This window comes from Spermophilus citellus (genome assembly GCF_964194105.1).
Source record: "Spermophilus citellus genome assembly, chromosome: 1".
NCBI lineage: Eukaryota > Metazoa > Chordata > Mammalia > Rodentia > Sciuridae > Spermophilus > Spermophilus citellus.
Window position 1 is genome coordinate 191,414,543 of NC_138182.1, and position 16,230 is coordinate 191,430,772.

The 16,230-nt window shown below is 44.8% G+C and overlaps 2 protein-coding genes across 3 annotated transcripts in view; both read left to right on the plus strand.

Moving 5' to 3' along the window:
- SLC23A1 (solute carrier family 23 member 1) overlaps positions 1 to 16,230 on the plus strand; it is a gene marked incomplete at its 5' end in the record, with an annotated part of 31,362 nt that overhangs the window by 3,142 nt on the left and 11,990 nt on the right. Inside the window, 11 exons of one of the 2 annotated variants that reach the window (XM_081306993.1) lie at positions 974 to 1,062; positions 1,217 to 1,284; positions 1,442 to 1,623; positions 1,760 to 1,880; positions 2,137 to 2,293; positions 2,716 to 2,863; positions 3,386 to 3,491; positions 3,724 to 3,853; positions 3,957 to 4,100; positions 5,107 to 5,202; positions 11,479 to 11,744. In XM_081306993.1, the coding sequence (XP_081163119.1) occupies positions 974 to 1,062; positions 1,217 to 1,284; positions 1,442 to 1,623; positions 1,760 to 1,880; positions 2,137 to 2,293; positions 2,716 to 2,863; positions 3,386 to 3,491; positions 3,724 to 3,853; positions 3,957 to 4,100; positions 5,107 to 5,202; positions 11,479 to 11,726 (1,489 nt within the window). In that variant the 3' untranslated portion in view covers positions 11,727 to 11,744. Of the gene's footprint in view, positions 1 to 973; positions 1,063 to 1,216; positions 1,285 to 1,441; positions 1,624 to 1,759; positions 1,881 to 2,136; positions 2,294 to 2,715; positions 2,864 to 3,385; positions 3,492 to 3,723; positions 3,854 to 3,956; positions 4,101 to 5,106; positions 5,203 to 11,478; positions 12,585 to 16,230 lie in introns of those variants that run through there. The other variant, XM_081306992.1, reaches the window with a different exon arrangement.
- On the plus strand, positions 8,417 to 9,871 carry LOC308653712 (small nuclear ribonucleoprotein G-like). Its single transcript, XM_081302383.1, has one exon. It carries the CDS (start codon positions 9,448 to 9,450, stop codon positions 9,676 to 9,678), a length of 231 nt encoding a protein of 76 aa, XP_081158509.1. The 5' UTR covers positions 8,417 to 9,447; the 3' UTR covers positions 9,679 to 9,871.

Here is a 16,230-nt window from a genome sequence, read left to right on the forward strand (position 1 = left end):
TGACACACAGGACCAATTGGTCTCCCTCAGAGGGCTTTTATGGACCAAAAAAACCTAACCACTTCAGGCCCTACCTGCCACTCCTACCTCTGGGCCAGCCGCAGAGCCAGGCATCAGGGCTTCTACTCTGAATTTAGGGAACTTGCTCTGGGGCTCCTCAAGAACAGAGTCTGTAGGCTTAAGGAATGTGCCCTACCTGGGTTCACCTCCTCTTAGGCTCTACTTTGAATGCTCAGGACCACACACCTCTGTGTCCCAAGGGCATGAGCCGGCTTCGAGCTGCTGTGTGAGCTGGGAGCCTCTGTCCCAATGCATAGTCCTAGGCCAGGATGGCAAAAAGATGGCTGGGAGGGGGCTGGGGATGTGGCTCAAGCGGTATCACGCTCTCCTGGCATGCATGTGGCCCGGGTTCGATCCTCAGCACCACATACAAACAAAGATGTTGTGTCCGCCGAGAACTAAAAAATAAATAAATATTAGAAAAAAAAAAAAAAAAAAGATGGCTGGGAGGTGGCTGGGGGAAGGTGGTAAGTACATCTCTGATGCCAGAACTAAGATGTCCACTTCCGTCAGGCTGGCCCTCACAGTGAGGTGTAAGCTTGGAGCTGGGGGAGCCTGTTGTCTTTTTTCTTTGTTAGAGACTGTTAGTGGCCCACATCGAATCCCAGTTACTGGTGGTAGGGAGCTGAGGCAGGAGGATCATAAATTCAGGCCAATCTCAGCAACTTCATGAGACCCCATCTCAAAATAAAAATTAAAAGGGACTGGGGATGTTACTCAGTGGAAAAGCACCCCCAGGGTTGAATCTCCAGCAACATCCCCCTCCAAGAAAAGAAAAAAAATGTTAAAGTCCTGCATGGGGTCTCAATGACTTCCCTCTGCCCTCCCCTTTCCTTGTCCCTCTGTGTCCCTGGGCCTCTCTATGTCTCTCCTCCCACCCCACCTCACCCTTCTGCTCTGTTCTCTCCTCCAGGCTGCCACTGTTCCAGGCCAGTGCCTTTGCGTTTTTGGTTCCAGCCAAAGCCATCCTGGCCCTGGAGAAATGGAAATGTCCCCCAGAAGGTGGGCACATGTTTTGGATCTGGGTTGAAAGAGAGGGGAGGCCCAGGGATCTGGAAGTCTGAGCAAATGTCCTGAGTCCAGACACCAAGATGTGTTCATGGCAACATCTTCTTCCCCTGTCCATCTTTTGTCCGTGTCATGTCTCTGACCACAGAGGAGATCTACGGTAACTGGAGTCAGCCCTTGAACACCTCTCATATCTGGCACCCACGGATGCAAGAGGTGGGTAGAGGATGCCAGGACCTGGGGAGGGGGCTAGATGGCAGTGAGGGCCACTGCTATGTGGGGGATTTGAAGAGGTAATCTTGGAATTTTTGTCCTGCTGGTAGCCATGTCGTGACCTTTACATAATGACATATAGCTCATTTTGCCCTTCTAGGTCCAGGGTGCAATCATGGTGGCCAGTGTGGTGGAGGTGGTGATTGGGCTGATGGGGCTGCCTGGGGCCCTGCTCAGCTACATTGGGCCTCTCACAGTCACCCCTACTGTCTCACTCATTGGCCTGTCTGTCTTCCAAGCTGCTGGTGATCGAGCAGGCTCCCACTGGGGCATCTCAGCTTGGTGAGCAGGTGCCGGGGCCTGATCCTGTCCAAACCCAGCCCTCACCCTCCCACCCCTTTATGTCCTACTGCCTTAGTCCTGTCTCCTGGCCCCAGTGGAGCCTACCAACTTCCTCCTCCTTTGCCTCTGCCCCTAGCTCCATTCTCCTGATCATCCTCTTCTCCCAGTACCTGCGCAATGTCACCTTCCTGCTGCCCGTCTACCGCCGGGGCAAGGGCTTCACTCTCTTCCGAATCCAGATCTTCAAGATGTTTCCCGTAAGGAGGGGCTGGGACTAGAACAGGGGCTTGACCTGTGCCAGGGTCAAGGTGGGAGCAAAGCAGGAACAGTGTCGGCGCTAGAGCCAGAGCAGAGATGAGGTGCTACCCAGAGGCTGTAGCAGGTTTGGGGCCGAAGTCAGCAGGGGCTGGGCCTGGTGCTGGGCTGGGCTGGGCTGGGGCTAAAGTAGAAGCAGGTCAGCTTGGAGGGAGGTCTCCAGTTCCTGCAGTGAACCTCTTAACTTTCCTGTTTCAGATCGTGCTGGCCATCATGACCGTGTGGCTGCTCTGCTACGTGCTGACCCTGACAGATGTGCTGCCTAAAGACCCAACAGCCTATGGCTACCAGGCACGAACTGATGCCCGTGGAGACATCATGAGTATTTCACCCTGGATCCGCATTCCATACCCCTGTAAGCAACCCCACTTGGGCACCCTTTGCTTCCAACTCAGACACTTGTGAGCCCCCTGGTGATACTGATGGCACAAGCCACACGTTTATAGTGGACCAAGTAATGGTGTTTTTTTTTTTTTTTTTGTGTGTGTGTGTGTGTGTGTGCACGTGTATGTGCTGGGGGTTGAACCCAGGGCCTTGTGCATGCGATGCAAGTACTCTATCAACTGAACTATATCCCCAGCCCAGTAATGGTATTTGACTCAAAGCTTCACTGCAACTCCATGCATCTGGATGACCCAAATAAGCTCCGACATCTGTAGGCTCCTGTTCTTGCTTAAGACAACCCAGTGCTCCCTCTCCCTCTCAAGTACTGCCCTGTCCTGCCAACCCACCACAGGCTCCTCAGTGTATTCATCCTCCTGTCTTCCCGCAACCCAGGTCAGTGGGGCCTGCCTACAGTGACTGTGGCTGCTGTGTTGGGAATGTTCAGTGCCACACTGGCAGGCATCATCGAGTCCATTGGTGATTACTATGCTTGTGCCCGCCTGGCTGGTGCACCACCCCCTCCAGTACATGCTATCAATAGGTATGCTTATTGGTCTTCCTCAATGTCTGATGCTTCAAGGAGCCACTCAGGGTAGGGATGGGGTTGAGTCCCAGAGGTGCAGACTTGGGCAAGTCACTAATACCTCCAGACCTCATAGTCCTTGCTTATGAAATGGGAAAGAGCTCATCACCCAGTGATTGAGGAGATAAGGGAGTTCCAGGGAAACCACAGTCACTGACAACCTTCCGGTATGTTCAGCCCTCCATGTGCATGCTCTTATGTAATCTGTAACCATTCTGTGAGTCAGGGACCATTACCAAGTCCATGGTACCGATGAGGAAACTGAAGCCCAGAATTATCCAAGGGAATAAGCGCCAGGGCACTGGAACTAGCTCCTGTACCAGGGTTTCTAGTCTCCAGACTCCCTCTGGCCTGGAGTGGGGAGTACTATGGACAGATCCACAGCTCACAGCCCGGGGGTGGGGCGGGCAGCCGGCCCGTGTGATAAGAGGACACTGTTGAAGACGCTGGACCAAGTCTCCAATCGTCCTTTCCTTACAGGGGTATCTTCACCGAAGGCATCTGCTGCATTATCGCGGGGCTACTGGGCACAGGCAACGGGTCCACCTCGTCCAGTCCCAACATTGGCGTCCTAGGGATTACCAAGGTGCGGTACTACCCAGAACAGCCCAAAGCAGGCTTCTGGGTTCCTGGTGCCGGAAGCCCCGGCCCAAACCCGTCCCCACTTTGGCCTAGCCCCTCCCTATCCTTGAAAAGCCTCGCCCCCACGCCAAGACCCAGCCCATTTATGCCTAGTTCTTATAACAGGCCCCGCCCCCTGGACTAACCCCACCCCAGCCTCGCCCCCACGTCTAGCCTCGCCTCTGGATTCCTGGCAGGTGGGCAGCCGTCGCGTGGTGCAGTACGGTGCCGGTATCATGCTGGTCCTGGGTGCCATCGGAAAGTTCACAGCTCTCTTTGCCTCGCTCCCCGACCCTATCCTGGGGGGCATGTTCTGCACCCTTTTCGGTGAGTGCCCCGCGCGAGCCCCCGGGGCGTGGCGCGGGTGGCTAAGTGGTGGCACCCACTGAGGCGCGTGAGGCGCCTTTAGCTTTTTTACTGTGACCCCCAGGTATGATCACGGCTGTGGGGCTCTCCAACCTGCAGTTCGTGGACATGAACTCCTCCCGCAACCTCTTTGTGCTTGGATTTTCCATGTTCTTCGGGCTCACATTGCCCAACTATCTGGATTCCAACCCTGGCGCTATCGACACAGGTGCCTACAGGCTGTCTACTGACTCCAGAGGTGTGGGAAGGGGGTGGGCGCAAAACTCGGAGCACATGGGCTGGGAGTGTAGCTCAGTGTTAGAGTGCTTGCTTATCATGCACAAGGTTCTGGATTTGTTTCCCCAGCACAAGACAAAAAACAAAAACCTGTGAGCACAGCCCCCTCCCTCAAGGGCTCCACACAGGTAGAACCACAAATCAATCCTTTCCAACTCTGGATGCTAATCAGCAGCTGAGAGACTATTAGCAGCTGTCCCTGACTAAAACACTTTCTGTAGATAGGTATTGAGCTTTACATGTGCTCATTTAATTTTCAGAACGGCTCAAGACAGATACCACTATCATCTCTCTCTCTGCTTTACAGATGACAAACATGAGGCTCAAAGAGCTTTGGTTCCAAGTCAACAAATAGCAGCTAGCAGAACTGGGATTTTTTTTTTTTACATGTTGATGGGCCTTTATTTTATTCATGTATTTATATGTGGTGCTGAGAATCAAACCCAGTGCCTCACACATGCTATTTTTTTTTTAAAGAGAGAGTGAGAGAGATAGAGTCTAGAGAGAGAGAGAGAGAATTTTTTTTTTAATATTTATTTTTTAGTTCTCGGCGGACACAAGATCTTTGTATGTGGTGCTGAGGATGGAACCCGGGCCGCACGCATGCCATGCTATTTTTTTAAAATATTTTTATTTTTTTATTTTTATGTGTTGCTGAGGATCGAACCCAGTTCGAGGCAAGTGCTCCACCACTGAGCCACAACCCCAGCCCTCACACATGCTAATTTTTTTAAAAAATTATTTATTTATTTATTCAGAACTGGGATTTAAACCCAAAGATGGGAGAGATGGGTAAATATAGGCTTGAAAGTCAGGACTTTGTGCCATTCCAATGTCACAACTGCTCAAGGAAGTCAGTAGGGTGCAGAAGTAGGACACCCCGGGTTCTGCTCTCCAGAGGGGCCATAACACCCTTTGGTCCTTGGCCTATTCCACAGGCGTTCCTGAAATTGACCAGATTCTGACTGTGCTGCTGACCACCGAGATGTTTGTGGGCGGGTGCCTTGCTTTCATTCTGGACAACACAGTGCCAGGTATGGGTCAGCCCTGGGAGGGCAGTGCAGAATGCTAGACTCATACTTACTTCAACAGATGCCCCTGAGCCAAGAAGATGTAGCCAGGTCTGATGTCACACAAGCCCTGGAGGGAGTAGCAGGCACAGATGGTCTGGTGGACTGCCTGCTGGCTGAGAGGAGAGGAGGAGGCACAGACAAGGCTCATTGGCCTTGAAGAGGCCAAGGCCAGTTGTTATTTTTGGATCTTGCAAGTCTTTTCCTCATTATTTCTTTTTTTTTTTGGTGGGGGGGGTATACCCAGGATTGAACTTAGGGGCACTCGACCACTAAGCCACATCTCCAGCTCTATTTTGTATTTTATTTAGAGACAGCATCTCACTGAGTTGCTTAACACCTTGCCTTTGCTGAGGCTGGTTTTGAATTCATGATCCTCTTGTCTCAGCCTCCCGAGCCACTGGGATTATAGGAATGTACCACCATACCCAGCTCCTCACTATTTCTTGATAGCCCCTGGGCTGAGGCATGTCTTTGCTTTCATAGAGTTGGTGTAAATGCAGCATCCATTTTTAGCAGCCTTCCCCATGGGCTAATAGAGGAGCCCCCAACATGTCCCTTTGATCCCAGAGCTTTTGGCAGGGATTATGGAAACTTCATGGTATCCCTGTACACATGTACCCAGTAAATGTATTAAAAAAACTGAATGTCATCAGGTGCTGTAATAAGCACAGTTACAATTTAATGAACATCTACTATGTGTCAGGCATGTAATTAAATGTTTCATGTCATCCTTTAAAGATGTAACTGTGCCAGGCGTGGTGGAACACACCTATAATACCAGTGGCTCTGCAGGCTGAGGTAGGAAGTTCAAGACCAGCTTCAGCAATTTAGTGAGGCTCTAAGCACTTCATTGAGACCCTGTTTCAAAAGAAAAAAATAAAAAGGGCTGGGATGTGGCTCAGTGGGTTCAATCCCAGTACCAAAAAAAAAAAAAAAAAAAAAAAAAGGCACAGGTCCTGCCTGTCTCATCTCTCTGCAGACCCATTGGTAGCACATAGCAATCAGAGACTGTGCTTAGTTTGTGGGTCACAGGGGAGGGTGGGGGAAGGACCAAGGCTCCTCAGTGAATTTTGGGTAGAATCAGAGGGAGCTTTTGGTAGTAGCTGTCTGTCCCTTAGATAGATGGGCATGTACCTGACCATGACACTTCCCTTCCCATTCAGCAGACACTGGAGCAGCCCAGCCTGTGGTTCTGAGATAGTGAAATGGCAGCTTCCATGCCTAGGGAATCTAGGGAGATGGAGGGCCATTGGGTGGGCGGCTATACACATAGAGACTTTTTTCTTCTTCTTTTTTATATGATCTGGGTGGCTAAAGTTATCCAGATGTCTAACAATAGCTTCGGAACTGCCTCACACTCCAATCTTTCAACCAGCTGAACTTCAGCAACCATCCTTGCCAGGGATCATAGGCAATATGCCACATAATCTTCAATAGTTCTTCAATGTGCATTGATGAGGAATATGAAGCTTAGGGTGGTGAAGTCACTTGCCTGCAATCACAACCTGCATTCATAAACCCAGGTCTGCATGGCTCAGAACCCAATCCTTAATCATGGAAAAGCACAGCTTTCTCCAGTCCTTAATTTGCAGATGAGCCATCATGCATTCTCTCTCTCTCTCTCTCTCTCTCTCTCTCTCTTTTTTTTTTTTTTTTTTTTTTGGAGGTGCTGGGGATTAAACCCAGGGCCTTATGCATTTGAGGCAAACATTGTATCAACTGAGCTATGTCCCCAGCCCCATTTGCTTTCTCTTTATCTATCCACAATCCAACCTTAGAAGATATTGTAGTTTAGCAAATGCTGGTGGAGCTTAGCAGCTTGGCCTGAATCAGACAAAGGAGGATGTGCAGAACAATATTGAGTCACATTTTTTTAAATGTCCTAAAGATTCTTTTATTGAATTAATTAGAAAAAGAAATTAAGGAGTGCAAAATGAAAACAACCCTAGTTTATAATGGAGATTTTCATAAAAATGTGACTTTGGGCTGGGGCTGGGGCTCAGCGGTAGCGCACTTGCCTGGCATGTGCGAGGCACTGGGTTCGATTCTCAGCACCACATATAAATAAATAAAAATAAAGATCTATTAACAATTAAAAAAATTTTTAAAAATGTGACTTTGATGACCTCTTGAGTTGGTCAGAGGAAGAAACTTAACACAGGCTCTTCTATGTCAACTCCAAATTTATACTTTCTCAGTCTTTATTATTATTGGTGCATTATACATAGTATGGTATTGTGACATGTTCATACATGCACATAATTTGGTCAATTTAATTCCCCAGTATTTCCCATTTTCCTCTGCTCTTCCCACTTCCCAGTCCCCCACCCCGCCACTTCAATTTTCATGAGATTACCCCACTTTTTTTTTTTCTCTTTTTCTCTCTAGTTCTACCTAAGAGAAAACATTCAACCCTTGACTTCCTAAGTTTGGCTTATTTCACTTAATATAATACTCCCAAAATCTATCCATTTTCCTAAAATAACAAAAGACAATTTTGTTCTTACGGCTGAATATAATTGTGTATGTATGTGTGTGTGTATGTATATATATGTGTGTGTGTTTATGTATGTATGTGTATGTGTGTGTGTATATTTTTTATTCAATCATTTATTTTATCCATTCATCTATTGACACCTAGGCTGGCTCCATAAGTTGGCTGTTGTGAAATGCATTGCTATAAGCATGGGCTGCTAGTGGCTTCATTCATAGTCACAGTCTTTTTTTAATTTTGTTTTGTTTTACCCTTGAAGTACTAGGGATTGAACTCAGGATTTCATGTATGCTAGGCAAGTGCTTTACCATGCAGTCACATCCCTATTCTTTTGAGGAAGCTCCAAATTAATTTCCATAGTGATTATATTGGTTTACAATCCCATCAACAGTGTTTAAGTGTTCCTTTTATCCCACATCTTTGCCAGCATTTATTTGTATTCTTGTATTCTTTTTTTAAAATATTTTTTTAAATTTATTTTTTAGTTTTTGGTGGACACAATATCTTTATTTTTATGTGGTGTTGAGGATTGAACTCAGTGCCCCATGCATGCTAGGCGAGCACTCTACCACTGAGCCACAACCCCAGCCCCTTATTTGTATACTTAAAGATTGCCATTATAACTGGAATGAGATCTCAATTTAGTTTTTCTTTTTTTGGTACCAGGGTGCTTAACCACTGAGCCACATCCCCAGTTCTTTTTATTTTATATTTTGAGACAAGATCTCAATAGATTGCTTACAGCCTAGCTAAGTTGCTAACCCTGGCTCCGAACCTGCAATCCTCCTATCTCAACCTCCTGAGTTGCTGATTACAGGCATGCACCACCACACCTGACTCAATGTAGTTTTTCTTCTTTTTTTTAAAATATTTATTTTTTAGTTGTAGATGGACACAATACCTTTATTTTATTTTTTACTGCTGAGGATCAAACCCAGGGCCTTGCATGAGCTAGGCAAGTGCTCTACCGCTGAGCTACAACCCCAGAGCTTCAATGTGCATTTCCCTAATTGTTAGATGGTGAATTTTTTTCCTTTGTTTGTTGTATTTCTTCTTTCAAGAATCTGTTTAGTTCATTTACTCACTTGCTGATTGGGATTTTTTGGTGGTAAGTGTTTTGCGTTCTTTATATGTTCTGGATATTGTGTCAGAGGAATAACTGGGGAAGGTTGGTTTTCTCCCTTTCTATAGGCTTGCTCTTCATGTTTGTTTACTTTGCTATGCAGAAGCTGTGTGTGTGTGTGTGTGTGTGTGTGTGTATGGTACCAGGGATTGAACCTTGGAGTGCTTAACCACTGAGCGGCATCCCCAGACTTTTTATATATTTTATTTAGAGACAGAGTCTTGCTGATTTGCTGCTTAGGGCCTTGCTAAATTGCTGAGGCTGGCTTTGAACTCACGATCCTCCTGCCTCAGCCTCCTTAGGTGCTGGGATTACAGATGTGTGCCACTGAGCACAGCCAGTAGTTTAACTTGACACCATCCCATTAATTAATTCTTGGCATTATTTCCTAAGCTTTAGGGGACTTGCTAAGGAAGTCTTGCCTGTGTTTGTTGGGGGAGGGGCACAAAAGATCTCAGGTTTTACTGGGTACGATGGCACACACCTGTAATCCCAATGGATGGGGAAGTTGGGGCAGGATAGCAAGTTCAAAAGCCAGCCTCAAGCCAATTCCGTTTCAAAGCATCTCTGAGCCTGCAGAGTAGACAATATGAGCAAGGTTCATCCTCCCGAGCTGAAAAAATTTATGGACAAGAAGTTATCATTGAAATTAAATGGTGGTAGACATGTCCAAGGAATATTGCGAGGATTTGATCCTTTCATGAATCTTGTAATAGATGAATGTGTGGAGATGGCAACTAGTGGACAACAGAACAATACTGGAATGGTGGTAATACGAGGAAACAGTATCATCATGTTAGAAGCCTTAGAACGAGTATAAATAACGGCTGTTCAGAGAAATCCGTATCCTCCCTCCAGAAGCCCTATTTAATTATGACTTGAAAATTGGGTCATGTACATTTTCTTTTTTTTTTCCTTTTTCTTTTTGGGTCATGTACATTTTTCATATGAAACTTTTTGTTAAATAAACTTCAATAGCAAAAAAAAAAAAAAAAAGCCAGCCTCAGCAATTTAGCGAGGCACTTAGCAACTCAGTGAGACCCTGTCTCTAAATAAAATATATAAAAGGGCTTGGGATGGGGCTGGGGTTGTGGCTCAGTGGTAGGGTGCTTGCCCAAGATGTGTAAGGCACTGGGTTAGATTCTCAGCACTGCAAATAAATAAATGAATAAAATAAAGGTCCATCAACATCTAAAAAAAATGTTTTGTTTTGGAGGGTTTACCCTATTTTCTTTTTTTTTTTTTAAAGAGAGAGTGATAGAGGGGGAGAGAGAGAGAGAATTTTTTTTTAATATTTCTTTTTTTTTAGTTATTGGTGGACACAACATCGTTGTTTGTATGTGGTGCTGAGGATCGAACCCGGGCTGCACGCACGCCAGACGAGCGCGCTACTGCTTGAGCCACATCCCCAGCCCCCCCTATTTTCTTTTAGCAGTTGCAAAGGTCACAGTTTGTTTTGAGGAGCTCCTAACACAAGATGGGAGGTAAAACTGGATTAATTAAGCAATAATCAGTGAGGCTGGGCTGGAATCATTTGCAGGGACTTCTAGATAAGGGAAAAGAGCCCAGGAAAAGAGGTTGAAGCAGAAGAGAAGGCAGAGCAGTAAAGCAGTGGAGGAGGCTGACTAGTTTGTCAAGGGAGGGAGCTTCAGGCCCAGCCAGCTGTTAAGTGTCCTGCCAGGGGAGAAACATTGGGACCATTATCCTGTGCGTGCCTATGCCTCTTCTCTGGTCATCTGTGCTCTTTGTGCTTGTGCAGCCAGACCCAGTTCCAAAAGATCCTTCTCCTGGAAGTCTTTCCTGAACCCCAGCACTCCTTCAGAGCCCTTTCTGCCAATTTTGGGACACATCTGGTTTGTGACTTTATAGGTTATTCACAGTCTGGAGTGACCTCACTCTGTTGGCTAGATTTATAGTATTTCAGTTTTTGTCAGCCGCCAGCTCTTTTATGAAAACTTGAGATATCATGTGCCCCTCCCCCACAGGAGACTTCCTTAGTTGCAAATGCATCCCTAACCCCAATTAGATTTTGCTTAGTTTGACCTTCTGAAGTTTTTATGTAAAAAAAAGATTTTCCAAAAATGTGTAATCCTAAATTAATACTGATTATAGTATTTCAAAATATACTTCTCTACCCAAGAGTACTGCCTTAGCAACATCTGGTGAGGACCCAGCACACACCATCCCCATACTAACAGATGTAAGTTCACAATTATTTAACCTGTTTCTCCATCTTAAAAGTCTGTGTAACACTTTCTACATTTTGAAGAAATGAGATATGAAATTACAGCACTAAGCAAAGAGTTGGCACACTGTAGTTACATATTACTAACTAGCTTTAGCGATCTCAAGAGTTCTGGCAAAGCTTAGGAGCTCAGAAATCATGGATTTAGCAACGTTTTAGTATCGGAAGATCTGAAGGCTGAGGGTGTAGCTCAGTGGTAGAGTGCTTCCCTAGCATGTGCAAGGGCCTGGGTTCAATTCCAGCACCACGGGAACAGGGGGCATACAGACACATTCACATATTTGATTCACAAGGCTGACTTACTACTAGGTTATGGAAAGGGGAGGTAGTAGAGGGTTGCTGGCTGTGGTGAATGACCTTATTTTCCCTTTCTAGGGAGTCCAGAGGAACGAGGCCTGATACAGTGGAAAGCTGGGGCCCATGCCAACAGTGAGACATCTGCCAGCCTGAAGAGCTATGACTTTCCCATTGGGATGGGTACAGTAAAAAGGATTGCGTTTCTGAAATACATTCCTGTCTGCCCAGTCTTCAAAGGATTTTCTTCAAGGTCAAAAACTCAGTCTCGTGTTCCAGAAGACATTCCAGAAAATACAGAAACTGGGTCTGGGTGCACCAAGGTCTGAACATTACTTTGAAAAAAGGTAGGAAGTCTCTATGGTTTTTGTGGGAAGGTTGAACAAAACATTCTTATGTTTCAACAAAAGAAAACCCAAACTATTAAGTTCCCATTTTTATGACCTATTTGAGGATCTTCAAGGGAAAAGTGGACTAAAGTCAACATATGGGCTGGGCACAGTAGTTCATGCCTGTAATTCCAACAGCTCAGGAGGCTGAGGCAGAAAGATCACGAGTTCAAAGCCAGCCTCAGCAAAAGCCAGGTACTAAGCAACTCAATGAGACCCTGTCTCTAAATAAAATACAAAATAGGGCTGGGGATGTGGCTCAGTGGTCGAATGCCCCGGAGTTCAATCCCCTGTTTCCCCCCAAAAAATAAAGTCAATATATGGATTCTGGACCGAATTCCACGGCCATTTTGGGACTTCTCAACTTTTCTAGGTAATTAAGTTGATATAAGAATGCTGAAATATTAATCTTCCCACATACTTAGCAGAATTCTAGGCCAACTACAGTCCATGAGCCAACTGGACAGCCTCATTCTTGAACTCCAGTGAGCTAAACAAATACCTGACGTTTAACATGGGAAAGGCTGAAGTATTGAGAGAACAAACTGACAGGAAAAATCTTCTCATCTATTCTATCCTGTTTCAATACTGGTCATATAATTAAAACCATCTAAAAAGGATGATGTCAGCCTAAAACTATGCTAGTACAATCCCTAGTGAGGTTATCATTTGTCCCTAGGACTTGAAAATGTGTGGTAGCTGATACTCTGAAACTCTCTCTACCTGAAATGCAGATGTTAGGCTCTTATTTAATGGGCATGTTCCTTCATACTGACAAGCTGAGCCTAGACATTTTTTTTTTTTAAATATAGTGCTGGGGATGAACCTAGTCTTTGCACATGATATACCACTGAGCTACATCCACAGCCTTAGACTCTTTTAATTTTTTTTAGTTGTAGATGGACACAATACCTTTATCTTTATTTATTTTTATGTGGTGCCGGGGATTGAACCCAGAGCCTCAAGCATGGTAGACAAGCACTCTACCAAAGCATATTTAATAATCACTCACCAACTATGGTGGCACACAACTGCAAACTCAGTGACTTGGGAGGCTGAAGCAGGACTGCAAGTTCAAGGCCAGCCTGTGTGTTTTGCAAGACCCTGTCTCAAAAAAAAAAAAAAAAAAGAAGGCAGCTGGGGATGTAACTCAGCGGCAGAGCACTTGCCTACCATAAGCAAGGAATTAGGTTCCATCCCAGTGCCAAAAAATGAACAAAATAGTCACATAATCCAGAGAGATATTGTTATCCCAGATTGAGTATCTGAATTGTTTCAGATTGGGGTTTTTCAGATTCTGGAATATTTGCATCAAATTTTTTGGTTAAGACAGGTGAGGTGACACATGCCTGTAACACCAGTGGCTAGGGAGGCTGAGACAGGAGGATCTTGAGTTCAAAGCCAGACTCAGTAACAGAGAGGCGCTAAGCAACTCAGTGAGACCCTGTCTCTAAATAAAATACAGAATAGGGCTGGAGATGTGGCTCAGTGGTTGAGTGCCTATGAATTCAATCCCCACTACAAAACACACACACACATACACACACACACACACATACATATATTTATATATATGTATTTTTTCTTGGTTAAGCACCCCTCATCTGTAAATCTGAAATCCAAAATGCTCTGAAATCCAGAATCGCTTAATCCCCAACACCAAAAACCCAAAATGATTTGAAACCCCAACTTTTTAAGTGTCATGTCAGCATTTTAGAGACGTGGAAACAAGGTTACAGAAAGGTTAAATGATTTGCACATGATCACAGGATTTGCATCCACAAAGTACAGCCAGAATCTTTGTTGTTGTGGGGGGGAGGTTTGGAAGAACCGGCGATTGAGCCCAGGGACACTTTACCACAAGCTATATCCCCAATACTTTTTTACCTTTTTTTAAAAAAAATTTTATTTTTTAGTTGGTATTGCACGCAATACCTTTATTTTATTTATTTCTATGTGGTGCTGAGGATCCATCCCAGGGTCTTGCACATGCTAGGTGAGTGCTCTACTGCTGAGCCACAACCCCAGCCCCACTTTTTACTTTTTATTTTAAAACAGGGTTTTGCTGAGTTGCTTAAGGTGTCAAACCCGTGATCCTTTTGCCTCAGCCTCTACAGTTGCTGGAATTACTTACTGGTATGCACCACCATGAAGTAGAATTTTTTTTTTTTCTAATCATTAGGTTACAGTGCCTTTCTTTTTTCGATTTTTGGTGGTTTTTTTTGTTTGTTTTTGGGTTACAGTGCCTTTCTAATTGGTGCAGATTATACTGCACTGTAATAATTAGGAAGTATATGGAAATGAACTTACCTGCCCTTATCTAAGCTCAGAGACACAGGACTAGTACGATTTATGTATTTGGCAGGTAGCCATGCCTCTTATACTGAGTTGTTAAGAAACAGAGAGGACAGTTGTATCATGGCACCAAAAAGAAGTCAAGAATAATTACTTGTTTCAGAGGTTCTTCAAAAAACACCTGTTAGTTTATTAAGGTAACTACTAAGCCAGGAGCAGTAGTGCTCACCTATAATTCTAGCAACTTAAGAAACTAAGGCAGAAGGATCACAAGTTGAAGACCCACTTGGTAATTAAGTGACTGTCTGTCTCCAAACAAAAAAAATTAAAAGATCTTGGGATGTAGTTAAATGGTAAAATGCCTCTGGGTTCAAACCCTAGTCCTAACAAAAAAAGGAGTCATCAAAAATGCGACCCCAGGGCTGGGGATATGGCTTAAGCGGTAGCGCGCTCGCCTGGCATGCGTGCGGCCCGGGTTCGATCCTCAGCACCACATACCAACAAAGATGTTGTGTCCGCCGAGAACTAAAAAATAAATATTAAAAATTCTCTCTCTCCTCTCTCACTCTTAAAAAAAAAAAAAAAGCGACCCCAAGGCTAAAGGTATGGCTCAATGGTAGAGCACTTGCCTAGCATGTGTGAGGCACCGAGTTGGATTATCAAGCACACATAAAAATAACCACAAAGGTTCACTGGTAGTGGCACATGCATATAATCCCAGCAGCTCGGGAGACTGAGGCAGGAGGATCAAGAGTTCAAAGCCAGCCTCAGCAAAAGCCAGGTGCTAATCAACTCATAGAGATCCTGTCTCTAAATACAATACAAAATAGGGATGTTGAGGTGGGCTTAGGGGTTGAGTGCCCCTGAGTTTAATCCCCAGTACCAATAAAAATAAAGGTTCACCCACAGTTTTTGTTTCCCAATATCTTTGTCTTTATTCATTTTTATGTGGTGCTGAGGATCAAACCCAGTACCTCCTATGTGCAAGGCAATACTCTGCCACTGAGCACAACCCCAGCCCTCACCCACAGCTTAAACCCCCCACCCTTCGCGCGCTCACGCAGTGGTGCACACCTATAATCCCAGCAATTTGGGTGGTTAAAGCAGGAAGATCTCAAGTTTTGTAAGTTCAAGGTAAGCCTCAGCAATTTAGCAAAGTCCTAAGCAACTTAGCAAGACTCTGTGTCAAAAAAAAAATCAAAGGGGTGGAAATGTAGCTCAGTGGTTAAGTATTTCTGGTTTAAATCCACAGTACCCCCCCCCCCCCGCCAAAACAAAAACCCTCATTGGGGCTTTGAGTTTAGCTCAGTGAGAAGTGAAACCCCTAGGTTGTATCCCCAGCACTTCAGGGTGTGAGGAAAGATTACTGGTGCCTCTCCTCACAAAGAATATGAGCCAGACATGACTACATGGCCCTTCTTCCTAATTTCTGGTCCAATAATCTCAAGAAAATTTTTTTAGAAGGGTGTATGAGATTTACTGAGATTATACTATAGTAAGGTCACCACTGTATTGGTCAGTCATAATTCTTTTTGTGGTGCTGGGATTTGTGCCCTAGGCAATAACTCTACAATTGTACTACATCACCAGTCCAGTCATAGTTTCATTTTAAAATGGCTGCTTATGAATGTCTTTACATTGCAGTCTTGGGCAATAAAAAGCAAGGACAAGGCAATAGGGTTTATTTTAGTGCTATACTGACAGATATTTATATAGCAACATACTTGCTACTATGGATTCTAAAAAATCCTTCTCTAAGCACATTTTGCCGGCAGGGATGTCCTGAGATATTGAGATATTGGGCCCATACTCAAGTGACTATCACCACTGGAGAGTCTGCAGTCTAGCATCAATAAACACAAGCATCAGCTCAGTTCTACCATTATTTATTTTTTTAAATATTTTTGAAAAAATATAATTTTTTTACAATATTTTCAACTTAAACACTATTCACACTGAACACGTATGGCAGCTTAACCTACTCAAATATGAAGTTTAAGAAGCCAAAACTGTTCTAGCTTTGTTAAAAGAAAAGTTGTGCTGCAGACTATTGTCGTGATGGTTAACAAAGCAAGGAAAAGCACCACTCAAATTATGTTGCAAATCTCTTTGTTCGATTGGGTTATGGGTTTCTATTGGTCCTAAGTTA

Bases quoted from the DNA above. Each gene is read 5' to 3' on its own strand.
- LOC308653712 (XM_081302383.1), top strand. From the start codon at position 9,448: ATGAGCAAGGTTCATCCTCCCGAGCTGAAAAAATTTATGGACAAGAAG.